This window comes from Podarcis cretensis (genome assembly GCF_951804945.1).
Source record: "Podarcis cretensis genome assembly, chromosome: 18".
NCBI classification, from domain to species: Eukaryota; Metazoa; Chordata; class Lepidosauria; order Squamata; family Lacertidae; genus Podarcis; species Podarcis cretensis.
The window spans coordinates 11,049,867-11,065,470 of NC_137188.1; the positions used below are offsets into that span (position 1 = coordinate 11,049,867).

At 47.8% G+C, this 15,604-nt stretch overlaps 1 protein-coding gene across 1 annotated transcript in view; it reads left to right on the forward strand.

The window, feature by feature from the left end:
- The first annotated feature begins 3,553 nt into the window (after window positions 1-3,553).
- The window catches only part of LOC307207098 (calcium/calmodulin-dependent protein kinase type IV-like), a 40,711-nt gene continuing 28,660 nt past the window's right edge, over window positions 3,554-15,604 (forward strand). Inside the window, exons 1-2 of the mRNA XM_079960825.1 lie at window positions 3,554-3,770; window positions 4,518-5,116. Of these exons, the coding sequence (XP_079816951.1) occupies window positions 5,016-5,116 (101 nt within the window). The 5' untranslated portion in view covers window positions 3,554-3,770; window positions 4,518-5,015. The remainder of the gene's footprint in view (window positions 3,771-4,517; window positions 5,117-15,604) is intronic.

Consider the following 15,604-nt stretch of genomic DNA (forward strand, 5'->3'; position numbering starts at 1 on the left):
CTGATTTCCTTCCGAATGGAGAGGTTGGATCTTCTTGCAGTCCATGGGACTCTCAAGAGTCTCCTCCAGCACCAGAATTCAAAAGCATCCATTCTTCGGCGATCAGCCTTCTTGATGGTCCAGCTCTCGCTTCCATACATCACTACTGGGAAAACCATAGCTTTTCCTATACTGACCTTTGTTGGCAAGGTGATGTCTCTACTTTTTAAGATGCTGTCTTAAAATAGTAGTATTAGTATTATTAATTGGCCTGACTCAGTTTAGCTAAGTTCCCCTGTTCTACATTCCCGTTTCTGGTATTTTCCATTTTTCACTTTTGCCACGAGCCACTTTAATTGGTATCCACACAGAAAAGCAGGCTACAAATAGGAACACAGAACAAAACCGATCAGGAAAAGCCACAACGACACTGATAAAGAGGCCAATAGCCCCGCCCTGTGGCCATTACCCACGACAGCAGCTGCCCAGTGGAATATAAGGACTTGCATCTATTTCCAGGGCTAGGCAAAGGTCCCTGGTCTCTCCTTCCCTTACAGCAGTGGTCTTCAACCCGTGTGCCGTGGCTCCCTGGGGTGCCTTGAAGGATGGTGCCATGGGCAACATTGGCCTCTGCCCCTCTACTCTTCCCTCCCTCCTCTGATGCCTCCAAAGGCAGAGATGCCACTGTATTCTGCTCTGGTCAGACCTCACCTGGAGTACTGTGTCCAGTTCTGGGCACCACAGTTCAAGAAGGACACTGACAAACTGGAACGTGTCCAGAGGAGGGCAACCAAAATGGTCCAAGGCCTGGAAACGATGCCTTATGAGGAACGGCTAAGGGAGCTGGGCATGTTTAGCCTGGAGAAGAGGAGGTTAAGGGGTGATATGATAGCCATGTTCAAATATATAAAAGGATGTCACATAGAGGGGGGAGAAAGGTTGTTTTCTGCTGCTCCAGAGAAGCGGACACAGAGCAATGGATCCAAACTACAAGAAAGAAGATTCCACCTGAACATTAGGAAGAACTTCCTGACAGTAAGAGCTGTTCGACAGTGGAATTTGCTGCCAAGGAGTGTGGTGGAGTCTCCTTCTTTGGAGGTCTTTAAGCAGAGGCTTGACAACCATATGTCAGGAGTGCTCTGATGGTGTTTCCTGCTTGGCAGGGGATTGGACTCAATGGCCCTTGTGGTCTCATCCAACTCTATGATTGTATGATTCTATGAAAGGCTGGCACGGCTGTTTATTGCAGCACCCCTGGCTACAAGCTCCGCAGGCGAATGGTGCCTCTGGATTTGGCCAGGGGGTGCTGGGTGCAGGGGCTGAGGCGGCCATGGAGCAAGCAAGCAAGCAAGCAAGCAAGCGGGTGAGGCAGCACAGCCAGCCAGTCCGCCAGCCCTTGCTGTTGGGAATGGACAGACAAGTCCCAGGCCCCTGTGGGGCAGTGTGAGGAAGCACCTCTCTTTGGGGTGGTTGGGGGGCAGCTCAAAGACCAGCGACTGCCCGGAGGACGCCCAAGCGAAGAGAAGAGGAGGCTGAGTAGGATTTGCCACAGCACCTGATCACAAGGGCATCTCCGCAAAGCTAGATGCTGGATGATTTATAGAACATAAAGCAATTTCCCTAGGAAGAAAACTGGCAGAATTCGAGCCCTTTTAATAATGTTGTTGTTTAGTCGTTTAGTTGTGTCCGCCTCTTCGTGACCCCCTGGACCAGAGCACACCAGGCCCTCCTGTCTTCCACTGCCTCCCGCAGTTTGGTCAAACTCATGCTGGTAGCTTCGAGAACACTGTCCCACCATCTCGTCCTCCGTCGTCCCCTTCTCCTTGTGCCCTCCATCTTTCCCAGCATCAGGATCTTTTCCAGGGAGTCTTCTCTTCTCATGAGGTGGCCAAAGTATTGGAGCCTCAGCTTCAGGATCTGTCCTTCCAGTGAGCACTCAGGGCTGATTTCCTTAAGGATGGAGAGGTTTGATCTTCTTGCAGTCCATGGGACTCTCAAGAGTCTCCTCCAGCACCACAATTCAAAAGCATCCATTCTTCGACGATCAGCCTTCTTTATGGTCCAGCTCTCACTTCCATACATCACTACTGGGAAAACCAGAGCTTTTACTATACAGACCTTTGTTGGCAACGTGATGTCTCTGCTTTTTAAGATGCTGTCTAGGTTTGCATCGCTTTTCTCCCAAGAAGCAGGCGTCTTTTAATTTCGTGGCTGCTGTCACCATCTGCAGTGATCATGGAGCCCAAGAAAGTAAAATCTCTCACTGCCTCCATTTCTTCCCCTTCTATTTGCCAGGAGGTGACGGGACCAGTGGCCATGATCTTCATTTATTTGATGTTGAGCTTCAGACCATATTTTGCGCTCTCCTCTTTCACCCTCATTAAAAGGTTCTTTAATTCCTCCTCACTTTCTGCCATCAAGGTTGTGTCATCTGCATATCTGAGGTTGTTGATATTTCTTCCGGCAATCTTAATATTAATAATAAATAATAATAATAATCATTTTATTATTTATACCCTGCGTGTCCAACTGGGTTGCTCCAGCCACTGTGGGCAGCTTCCAACACACACTAAAGCATAATTTTAAAAATGAAATGTTAAAAACCTCCTGACACAGGGTTGCTTTTTTAGTTTAGAGAAGAGGCAAGTAAGAGGCATCTGCACAACATGACCGGTCCAACAAAGTCGATGTTGAAGAATCCTTGCTTCGACATTGGTGATCTTTGCTTCTTCCAAGACACTGGTATTAGTTTGCCGGTCTTCCTAAGTGATGTGTAAAAATTTTCTGACACACCGTTGATGGAAGCTTCCGAGGAGTTGGAGATGGCATTTATAAGTGGTCCATGTTTCACTAGATGGGCTGGGCTAGCCCCTTTGGGTCTTCTGGTGTTTGTAATGTCAGGAAGTGTAAAGGAGAGTTGCCGTTTATAAGTGGTCCATGTTTCACAAGCATACAGTCAGGTTAAACCTGCTATAGCTCAGTTGGTAGAGTAAGGTAAAAGGAGTAAGGGGACCCCTGACTATTAGGTCCAGTCGTGGCCGACTCTGGGGTTGTGGCGCTCATCTCGCTTTATTGGCCGAGGGAGCCAGCGTACAGCTTCCGAGTCATGCGGCCAGCAGGACTAAGACGCTTCTGGCAAACCAGAGCAGCGCACGGAAATGCCGTTTACCTTCCCGCCAGAGCGGTACCTATTTATCTACTTGCACTTTGACGTGCTTTCGAACTGCTAGGTTGGCAGGAGCAGGGACCGAGCAACGGGAGCTCACCCCAACATCGCGGGGATTTGAACCGCCGACCTTCTGATCGGCAAGTCCTAGGCTCTGTGGTTTACCCCACAGCGCCACCCGCGTCCCTAGTTGGTAGAGTACGAGACTCTTAATCTCAGGGTCGTGGGTTTGAGTCCCAAAAGATTCCTGCATTGCAGAGGGTTGGAGTAGATAACCCTCGTGCTCCCTTCCAACTCTGCAATGGTACGATTCCCTGATCCCCCAACTTGGCTGGATACGGAATGAGTTCCTTATGCTGCAGCATCTCTGCTTTGGAGTGCCAGAGGAAGTGGCAATGAAACGCAGGCGCCTTTGGGTGGCAGGAGCGAGCCGAGTTGAGGCTGAATCTGGCAAGCCACACTTTCTCAAATAGAGGTCACCGGGATGTTGTCTCTCCCGGGCGTGGTCTCTGAGCATCCTCTGAGCATCGTCCACCAGAGCAGGAGCGGAGGACATCTCCGGAGGGAGAAATTGCACTCCGCCATGTGAAACTTGAACCTCACCGAAAGGAAAGCTGCAGCCCAGGTTTGGAAAGCCGCCGGCACCTCCATGCTGATATTGTGGGGTTTATTTTCCAAATATAGATGCTGTAACTGTTATAATTACTGGAGAGGAGCAAGCAAGGGCCGTATCTTTTTCTTGGGCACCTGGCAAAACAAGCGTTCCCACGCCAACCCCAGCAGCAATCCTGGATTTAAATCTTGAAACTGGAGTGGGAAGGGGGAGCGTTCCTCTCCGGGTTAGACCCCCCCCCCACCTAAAAATATTTGCATTGGCTGCAGGGAGGGTGGTTTGGGGCAGGAGCCAGAGGAACAGGAATAACTTGACTTGTCCTACTCTGCCAGATTGGTAAAGGTAAAGGTAAAGGTAAAGGTACCCCTGCCCGTACGGGCCAGTCTTGACAGACTCTGGGGTTGTGCGCCCATCTCACTTAAGAGGCCAGGGGCCAGCGCTGTCCGGAGACACTTCCGGGTCACGTGGCCAGCGTGACATCGCTGCTCTGGCGAGCCAGAGCCGCACACGGAAACGCCGTTTACCTTCCCGCTGGTAAGCGGTCCCTATTTATCTACTTGCACCCGGAGGTGCTTTTGAACTGCTAGGTTGGCAGGCGCTGGGACCGAGCAGCGGGAGCGCACCCCGCCGCAGGGATTCGAACCGCCGACCTTTCGATCGGCAAGTCCTAGGCGCTGAGGCTTTAACCCACAGCGCCACCTGCGTCCCTGCCAGATTGGTACATTATTATTATTATTGTTATTATTATTATTCCTCAAGGTGATCCCCATGATGTAGAAAAAGGCGGAGACTTTGTCAAGAAGCAGAAGACACCCTATCACCTTAACTGGAGGAGGTGGCCAACCCAGGCCTGAGTGAAAGAGCGGGCAGGGGTTCTCAGGCACCCCAAAACCTCAAGGGGTATCTCTAAAGGCAAAGACTCGCTTGCCTTTTTTTTTTTTGCAGGAGGCAGCTGGGGGCCTCGTGCAAAACGCGCGTGTAAGGAGCGTGCAAGGAGCGTGTGAGGCGGCCCGAGGGGCTCCATCCAGCCGGCGGAGAAGCGCAGCAGAGGCCCACCTGCCACCCTCTTGTGTGGAGCTAGAAGCGGAGGAAGGGAGATTTGAGGACGTTTATTCTGATCCTCCCCGGATAATCCTGGAAATTGCTTTCCCATCTCCGCCGCTCCCTCCCCGCCTGCCCATCTGCGATGTTTTAAGAGGGCCAAGCGAAAAGCCAGCCTCCTCGCCTCTGGGAAGGACCCTCGCCTCTGCCCTAAAAATGCCCACCTCAAAGCCTCCGGAGGACGAGTACTGGATTGAGGGATCCCGCAGGGATGCAGTCCTTGAGGACTTCTACGCCATGGGCGCAGAACTCGGCAGGTAAGGATGGGATCTAGAATTCCTTCTGGCTGTTTATTATTACAGTGGTACCTCAGGTTACATACGCTTCAGCTTACAGACTCCGCTAACCCTGAAATAATACATCGGGTTAAGAACTTTGCTTGGGGATGAGAACAGGGCTGCCTTCAGATGTCTTCTAAACGTCAGATACAGTGGTACCTCGGGTTACATACGCTTCAGGTTACATACGCTTCAGGTTACCGACTCCGCTAACCCAGAAATAGTGCTTCAGGTTAAGAATTTTGCTTCAGGATGAGAACAGAAATCATGCTCTAGCAGCAGCAGGAGGCCCCATTAGCTAAAGTGGTGCTTCAGGTTAAGAACAGTTTCAGGTTAAGAACGGACCTCCGGAACGAATTAAGTACTTAACCCGAGGTACCGCTGTATTATCATCAGCATGCATGACACTTTGGAGGGACCAAAAGGGTGGGAAGCCATCTTAAGCTGAAGATCACTGGTCCGCCTTGCTCAGTACAGTCTACACTGGCTGGCAGCAGCTCTCTGGGATTTCGGCTTACGTGGAGATGCCGGGATTTGCACCCGGCACCTTCTGCGCCCAAAGCAGGTGCTGAAGCGCTAAGCTGTGTGAGTTACTTCGCTGTTTGGAAACTCCCTGTAAGATTCCAGGCCTTGTGGATTCGAATACAGGACTGGTTTTAAGTTGGAACGTAAGACGCCTTATACTGAATCAGACTATTGGTCCATCTAGCCCCATACTGTCTACACGGGTGGGCAGCAGCTCTGCAGGGTCTCAGGCAGGCCACCTTCCCCAAATTTACTTGGAAATGCCGCTGAGAATTGAACCCAGGACTTCAGCAGGCATAGCAGGTGTTCCAGCGCTGAGCTGCAGTCTTTCCTCTAAAACAGAAACAAGATTCCAGTCCTCATGTTTCTGAATAAAGGGCTGGTTTTAACAGGTGCCTTATATTGAGTCACTGCTCCACCTATTATTATTGATTTGCATACCGCCCTTCATCCAAAGATGGCAGGGCAGTCCAAAGCATAAAAACACAAAGTGCAGAATAAAAACAAGAACGTAAACAAAGCGAACCAATAGCCCTCCCTTCCAGAATATTAATCACCCCCAAACCTGGTAGAAGAGGAATGTTTTTGCCAGCTCCCAGTGCCAGGTTTACGTATAATCTAGGCAAGCTATAGGTTAGGGCCCCACTCTCTTGGCGGCCCCCCAAAAAATTTAAAGGGAAAAACAACGTGGATGTACATTTCCGAAATATGAGATAAAAAACCAATAAAATAAAACCTACATCCAGCAACAGTGTTTTGTGTTGTGTAAGCTCCTATTTGTTATGTGCAAATGGCTTTAGATACCTATTAGGTCCATAAATGACCATATAGCATATATTCAACACAAAAAAAGCAACTATTTGTTGTTGCCAAAGGACAGCTGGAGATAGAAAGGGCCCCATTACCTTCAGTAGTTTAGGGCCTCATCAAACCTAAATCCAGCCCTGCCTGCTCCCTAAAGGTGTATAATGAAGGAGCCAGACAAGCCACTCTGGGGAGAGAATTCGACAAATGGCAGAGCCACTGCAGAAAAGGCCCTGCTCTTGTGTTGCCAACATCTGGACCTCACATGGAGGAGGCACACAAAGAATGGCGCCAGGATTGTTGACACAGTCTGGCAGCAGCTCTCCGGGGGTTTCAGGCAGGGGAAATATTTCCAGCCCCCAGCCCCCGGAGATGCTTTTGGGGACTGAATTTGGGAAATCTGCCAGCAAAGCAGATTGCCCCAACCATAGGAGTTCCCTTACTGTTAGGTAAAGGTAAAGGACCCCTGGACAGTTAAGTCCAATCAAAGGCAACTCTGAGGTTGCAGCGCTCATCTCGCTTTCAGGCCAAGGGACCCGGTGTTTGTCCGCAGACAGCTTTCTGGGTCATGTGGCCAGCAGGACTAAAACGCTTCTGGCGCAACGGGACACCGTGACGGAAACCAGAGCGCACGGAAACATCGTTTACCTTCCCACCACGGTGGTACCTATTTATCTACTCGCCCAGGCGTGCTTTCGAACTGTTAGGTTGGCAGGAGCTGGGACAGAGCAACGGGAGCTCACCCTGTCGTGGAGATTCGAACCGCCGACCTTCTGATCGGCAAACCCAAGAGGCTCCGTGGTTTAGACCACAGCGCCACCCACATCTGTTAGGTGTTACCACCCGCATACTGTTAGGTGATGTACTGTAAGATTCCAGTCTTCGTGATTCCAAATTTAAATAGGAAATTAAGAAAGTGCCATCTACTGAATCAGACCATTGCCCCATTTAGCTCAGTATTGTCTACACTTACCGACAACAGCTCTGTGGGAGGTTGGTGAGGAGTGTGGCCTGGGAGAGTTTTGTGGCCCAGACACCAAGGTCTGGAGGGCCGCATGTGTCTGCAAATGTCTAATTCTTTCCAAATATATATATATTCCTTTTTCCTTTTCGTGCCCCTGTTGTGCTACTGCCCCTAAGCATGTGCTTAAATCTGCTTAGCGGGCAATCCCGTCTTTTGCCCTTCAGGGTTCAGACCCCACCCCACCTTGCACCGCCCCCCTTTGATTTTCACAACGAAAGCTGTGAAACTCTGCATGGGAGTCAATCCCATTGCGCTCAGCAGCCGATAAGCACTGGTTCGCATTCTGCACCTCTGGGTGTGCATGCCTGCCACCAGAAACACGCCTGGGCAGATGTCTCACACCCCGGCCAAGCTGCCAAGGACTGCTTTGAACTGACAATAACAAATCATGAAACAACTCTCGCTCGCTTTTTTCATTAACCTGAAGAGCAAGCCCCCTCTTGCCATTTTTGTCCACAACCCTGTGATGTAGGTGGGTCTGAGAGGCTGGCCACACCCAAAGCCACCCCCCCTGGGATATTCAGGGCCGAGTAAAGAGATTTGAACCCTGGTCTCTCTCAGGTCGTAGCCCGACAATCTAACCACTACACAACACAGATAGTAATGATGTTTTGCAGGATATTTAGCTTCCTTGGGTGGTGTTTAATCTCTTGGTGAACATTCAAGCGGCGGTGGCGCTGTCGGTTAAACCACAGAGCCTAGGACTTGCCGATCAGAAGGTTGGCGGTTCGAATCCCTGCGACGGGGTGAGCTCCTGTTGCTCTGTCCCTGCTCCTGCCAACCTAGCAGTTCGAAAGCACGTCCAAGTGCAAGTAGATAAATAGGTACCGCTCCATCGGGCGTTTCCGTGCGCTGCTCTGGTTCACCAGAAGCGGCTTAGTCCTGCTGGCCACATGACCCGGAAGCTATACGCCAGCTCCCTCAGCCAATAAAGTGAAATGAGCGCTGCAACCCCAGAGTCGGCCACGACTGGACCTAATGGTCAGGGGTCCCTTTACCTTTTACCTTTAGTTTCCTTGGGTGGTGTTTAATCACTTGGTGAACGTTAAAGCGGCGGTGGGGGTAAATGTGTTGGGTCTTTAGGAAGCTCCTGGCATGCTCTTCTAGTAAATACACATTGAGATGTGTTTTTAAAACGCTTATATTTGGGGGATATTAATCCTGATCAGTGCGGTGGCTGTAACAGAGACGTTGGGTAAATCCTTAATTAGGGACATAGACTCTCTCTCTCTCTCTCTCTGGCTCTCCCAGGGAGGGAGGGAGAAAAAGCAGAATTCATTTCACTGTTTCATCGCCTTTCTTTCAGTCTTGCCACCGCCTCCGTGGTATCTCTCTTAAGGCATGCTCAGCCAAATTGAACAAACAGACACCTTAGCCTTTGTTAATTTTCCATCTGGCTCATGGGAGTGAGAGAAGAACAGATGCTTTCACTTAAAAGTTTATCTGGAATTATGCAAAAGCCCTTCCTTAAGAACGCTGCTCCTCTCTAGTCATGACTCCAGCCCCCCTTTAACAATGTGCAAGGTTGCTCTGCTTGCAAAATTCAGCTTCCAAAGAATTGTGGGGAGCTTCAGGGTGGCAGGGGAGGATATATTGTTTATCAATATCCTTCCTAATTGGACTAGCAGAGTTAAAGGTAAAGGTAAAGGGACCCCTGACCATTAGGTCCAGTCGTGGCCGACTCTAGGGTTGCGGTGCTCATCTCGCTATATTGGCCGAGGGAGCCGGCGTACAGTTTCCAGGTCATGTGGCCAGCATGACTGAGCCGCTTCTGGCGAACCGGAGCAGCGCACGGAAACACCGTTTACCTTCTTGCTGGAGCGGTACCTATTTATCTACTTGCACTTTGACATGCTTTTGAACTGCTAAGTTGGCAGGAACAGGGACAGAGCAACAGGAGCTCACCCCGCCGCAGGGATTCGAACCGCTGACCTTCTGATCGGCAAGTCCTAGGCTCTGTGGTTTAACCCACAGCTCCACCTGCGTCCCAGAGTAGTAGCAGAGTTACATTCCCCTTTTTACATGCACAGCAGATAGTTGGTTGCAGGCTTGTGTGAGCCGCTCGCTTTTATACAGTTCAACCTGTCTCAGATTGAACTGTACATTCCTGGTAAGTTCTCTTGAATCCCTCTTCAAAGAATAAAGAAGCCGCAATCTTATTCAAAGTCAATAAAAGAAGTTGACTCACATCAGTTCACAGTTGGATTCCTGAAGGCAGACTTAGTTACAAATATGTACATGTGGATCTACCCCATATGGGGGAATAATCCCAGTGCTTCTGCTAGCTGAGAGCTAGCAGAGCAGTCCTAGCTAAAAGCTGGTCAAATGAAGAAAGAAGTCAAAAAGAGAGGAAAGGGTCTGCGTGACTCGTCCTTTCGTTACCTGGACAGGTTAGGTGACGGCCACCTTCTATCACATGCAAAAGAAAGGATGCTCCAGCCAGGAGGAACAGGAAGTTTCAACTGGCTGGACCAAACACTCCCTCACATGTCTTCTCTAGCGTTACCAGGAATGCAGTACTTGACTGCCTCTCATGGATCACATCCTACAAGAATTTCAACCTATCTATCTCTTCTTCTTTTACCCTCCTTTATAACTTTCCATGTGCATGGAGAACATGTCAGGTGAATCTCAGCGTAATGCATGGAAATGTGTCTGGACGGACAGTGTGGTGTAATGGTTAGAGTAGGCATTCCTAAAGTGAGCAGTACTACCCCCTGGAGGGCGGTGGGGTCACCTCGTAGGACAGTAAAAGGCAAGGGGGCAGCAGAGGAGCGCTGGAGGTGTAAATCAGACTTTAAAAAGCTCCTCTCCTAGGTTCCTATTGAAATCAGCCCTTTATTCCGAATCCTGAGGAATGGACTGTTGCTCTACAGTGGTACCTTGGTTGTCAAACGGCTTGGCTCCTGAACGCCGCAAGCCTGGAAGGGAGTGTTCTGTTTTGCGGACGTTTTGCGGAAGCCAGACGTCCAACGCGGCTTCCGATCAGCTGCAGGCGCTTCCTGCGCTCAATCGGAAGTCACGCTTCGGTTTTCAAACGGTTCCGGGAGTCAAACGGCCTCCCGGAACAGATTAGTTATCTAGTTATCTCCCGCTTGGACTACTGCAACACGCTCTACGTGGGGCTACCTTTGAAGGTGACCCAGAAACTGCAATTAATCCAGAATGCGGCAGCTAGACTGGTGACTGGGAGTGGCCGCCGGGACCATATAACACCGGTTCTGAGAGATCTGCACCGGCTCCCAGTACATTTCCGAGCACAATTCAAAGTGTTGGTGCTGACCTTGAAAGCCCTAAACGGCCTTGGTCCTGTATACCTGAAGGAGCATCTCCACCCCCATCGTTCTACCCGGACACTGAGGTCCAGCTCCGAGGGCCTTCTGGTGGTTCACTCGCTGCGAGAAGCCAAGTTACAGGGAACCAGGCAGAGGGCCTTCTTGGTAGTGGTGCCCACCCTGTGGAACACCCTCCCATCAGATGTGAAGGAAATAAGTAGCTATCCTATCTTTAAAAGACATCTGAAGGCAGCCCTGTTCTGGGGAGTTTTTAATACTTAACGCTATATTGTTTTTAATACTTGATTGGAAGCCGCCCAGAGTGGCTGGGGAAACTCAGCCAGATGGGCGGGGTATAAATAAATTATTATTATTATTATTATTATTATTATTATTATTATTATTATTATTAAGTTCGACAACCAAGGTACCACTGTATTTGTTTTGGAAATGACCACAGCCTGCCAATCAGGCTGGGCCAGTGGCCTGACTCAGCACCAGGAATGCTCCTGTTGCTCCATCTCCACCAAAGATGGAGTTTCAGGCATTTTGTCAGCATCTGACGTCAAAGTCGGTTTTGCTTATGCTGCTGGAAATATACAGAGATGTGGGCAGGATGAAACTGCAAAGGATCTGGGGAGGGAAGGGGCAAAGTGAGCACAGCTAATTTTGCTTTCCCATCCACCTGCTGCTGCAGATAATGAGGTTCGGCGGAACAGATGCCAAAACCAGGCTATTCTTAGCGAGAGGAAGTATATCTGGTGCAGATTCCGGAGACGCCGCGATTTCCATCATCCTGATGGATGTTAAGAGCTGCTGTTTCCTATCATTTCCATTTCACTTTTAATTTGCACGGCGCCTTTTCTATATTGCTGCAAGGCGGTTTGCAGCGACGAAATGTACAACAAAGACCACACGCCTTATAATAATCAATCAATCAATCAATCAATCTTTATTACGATCCAGAGACCCAACAAATCATTACAAATCAATACACAATTCAGACAAGCCTTCCTCCAGGTTAAACAAGCATTTTGTTTAGAATATAGGGCTCATTTGTTCTTGCAACCACCGATAAAAACTTTGCCACTGCTAATGTTCTAGCATTTGTCCGGTCTTCCAATAGGAACCTGACATAGTGAGCCTCTGATTTTCCCGGGAAAGGTACCAGCAAGGGTAATATCAGTTCAGCCCTGGCCTGCTCATATTTTGCGCAATGCAAAATATGGAATCGATGTCTTGAGCACACGAGCAAAGTCTGTCCTGGTAGGGAACTCCTCTCAACCTGCCATCCAACACTGCAGAGGGAAATACATTTAGTCTAGCTTTGGTGAAAAGCCTTCGGTAGTTTGGTACTGTCAGGTTTTTAATGTAAGATGTTGACTTAAAGACATACCCATATTCAACTCCTACTGCCAGCGGACTACAGACTGCGTGCGATCGAGTTCGCAAGTCACTGTGTGCATTGTCCCATAATCTTTGCTTTAAAATCTTTTGGGCACCTTCATAACCCAGGTAATACACTGGGGGAGGGGGAACAGACCAATAGAGATGGCTTTTTTAGCCATGGTTTTCTGCCATTTGCTGACAAATTCCTCATTGGTCAGGTGTTGGTACAAACCCTTCCCTAGATTAAACACTGAAATCCTGAGCCAATGTCCGATACAAAAAGGTCTTAACTTTGAAATGGAACGGCTTATATATATAAAAAAGAAATATTCAATAATCCTTTGGGATACAGTAGTGCGCATCAAAGTTAACTCTCAAGACATCAGCAAATAATGGAACAGAAAAAGAAATTCACTTTTAAGTTTCAATAAATAATTACTCAGCTATGATCTTTTTTAAAACATTTTTTTGATTCATTTTCACTTTTAACATTTATCATCATACATAAATCATCAGATGTCAAGGAAATAAAACAACTACAGTGGTACCTTGGGTTAAGTACTTAATTCGTTCCGGAGGTCCGTTCTTAACCTAAAACTGTTCTTAACCTGAAGCACCACTTTAGCTACGGGGGCCTCCTGCTGCTGCCAGAGCACGATTTCTGTTCTCATCCTGAAGCAAAGTTCTTAACCCGAGGCAATATTTCTGGGTTAGCGGAGACTGTAACCTGAAGCGTATGTAACCCGAAACGTATGTAACCCGAGGTACCGCTGTATCTGACTTTTAGAAGACATCTGAAGGCAGCCCTGTTTAGGGAAGTTTTTAATGTTTGGTGTTTTATTGTGCTTTTAATTCTGTTGGGAGCTGCCCAGAGTGGCTGGGGAAATCCAGCCAGATGGGCAGGGTATAAATAATTTATTATTATTATTATTATTATTATTATTATTATTATTATTATTAATTTTGGAGGGTATGCGGGTGTCCCTGGCTGTACCTCAGGAAGCCAGCGCCCAGGCTGTGCGACCCACGAGCTACTTCGCTCCCCCCCCCCCCGAAGCATTTCTTGTCAGCCTGTGCTGATCAGCATGTAATCTCCCCGTAAACACAAATTTGCCAATCTGCTCAGAAGGGACGGAGGCCGTCAAGTCCCCAGGCCTGGGCCAGACGGGGTCCCTTTCGGGCTCCAAAGCCGCTTAAAGGTTTAGAGCTTCTTTAGCATTGCGGTTTTTAATTAAAAACTGTTTTAGCAAAGGCAAGCCAGAAGCACGCATGAGGACTGGGGGCTGGTCTCTAAGTCCCTTCTGCACCCAGTTGTGTGAATCCACAATCGCAGGAAAGGCCAAACTTCTCCATCCTAGTGCCGCCCCCCCCCCCAAAAAAAAAAGTTTGCTGGATCGAAATTTGAATCTGGCAGTGTAGTTCTCCGAATGCACATACAGTGGTACCTTGGTTCTCAAATAACTTGGAACCCAAACACTGCAAACCCGGAAGTGTTCCGGTTTGCGAACTTTTTTCGGAAGCTGAATGTGCTCCGTGTTGAGTGTTATGCTTTTGATGTGAGTGCCACGCTTCCATTTTGAGGTCTGTCTGCCTGTTTTTGCTATTTATTTTGCGTTTTTGTTTTTGCAGCTCTTTTTTTGTTTTGTTTTCGTGGCTGTGTGGAACCCGGTCCGGCTACTGATTGCTTGATTGTGTGACTGCAGTACGTTGATTATTGCTTTCGTTTTATGGATCAGTGGTCTCGTTAGATAGTAAAATCCATGTCAAATTGCTGTTTTAGGGGTTGTTTTTAAAAGTCTGGAGCAGATTAATCCGTTTTGCATTGCTTTCTATGGGAAAGCGCGCCTCGGTTTTGGAACGCTTTGGTTTTGGAACGGACTTCTGGAACGGATTAAGTTTGAGAACCAAAGTACCAGTGTATAAGGGGGAAAGTGTGCACTGAAAATGCATGTTAGTAGAATGTGCTTCGCAAAACAGTTTACACGAGTCAAACGTGCTTGTTGGGGTAAGTGGTAACATGATATCGATGCCTGTAAAATTATGCCTGGCATGGAAGAAGTGGGTGGAAGAATGTTTTCCTCCCCCTCTAACACTAGAACTAGCGGATGAAGCCGAATGTTGGAAGATTCAAGAGCAGAAATAAAGAAAGCCCCTCTTCATGCAACCTGCGGAACTCGCTGCCACAGGAGGTGGCGATAGGCACCAACTTAGATGGCTTCAGTTTTATCGTTAATCAGTTTGAGGGTTTTATTCCCCTGCAATCGAGCAATATATAAATTATGAAAAAAAAGATATATTCAAACACAGTTCTGACCATCCCTTCCTGCAATGATTTCAATAAAGTTATTTAGCTTGCCTCCTAAAACATTATGATCCATTCACAATTACAGTGCAATAGTGACATCACTACTTGTTTGTTTGATATCCTCTCAACCTGCCATCCAACACTGCAGAAGGAAAGACGTTTAGTCTGGCTTTGGTGAAAAGCCTTCGATAGTTTGGTACTGTCAGGTTTTTAATGTAAGTTCCCTACCAGGACAGACTTTGCTCGTGTGCTCAAGACATCGATTCCATAAAACATATTTTGTTGCACTGTGCAAAATATGAGGAAGCCAGGGCTGAACTGATATTACCCTTGCTGGTACCTTTCCCGGGAAAATCAGAGGCTCACTATGTCAGGTTCCTATTGGAAGACCAGACAAATGCTAGAACATAGTGGCAAAGTTTCTATCGGCGGTTGCAAGAACCAATGATCCCTATATTCTGAACAAAATGCTTGTTTAACTTGGAGGAAGGCTTGTATGAATTGTGCATTGCTTTGTAATGATTTGTTGGGTCTCTGGACCGTAATAAAGATTGTTGTTGTTGTTGTTTGATATCCTGTCCTTCAGTTGAACTTTGAAGGGGGAATTACGGCATATAATGATAATAAGCTCTTAATGTTTGATGTATTGCGGTATTTTAATATTTTTTTTGGAAGCTGCCCAGAGTGGCTGGGGAAGCCCAGCCAGAAGGGCGGGGTATAAACAATAAATTATTATTATTATTATTATAAGGACGAGGTATAAATATATTATTATTATTATTATTATTATTATTATTATTATTATTATTATTAAAAAGAAAAACACAACAGCTGCAAAAAATTTAATAAGATTCCCAGTGGAATAGCCTAAAAAGAAAGTAGCCTTGAAAGACCTGTGATTGGTACCAGAAAGACAATTAAGATGTCATTTACATGCTAAGCTTCTTTCTCAGATACTTAAAACTCAGATGAAATAGCAAAAATAAATGAATATAAATAAACACGTTGTAATGGTTCTAGGGGTTGCTCGTGCGTAAACCGGCGCCACACCTGGCTGGGTTGCCTGAGTGAACCTTTTCTGTCCGGACAGCCACTCGCCCGTGGCTTTCTCAATCGCTGGCAGAATCCGTCAGTGGGCGTTTCTT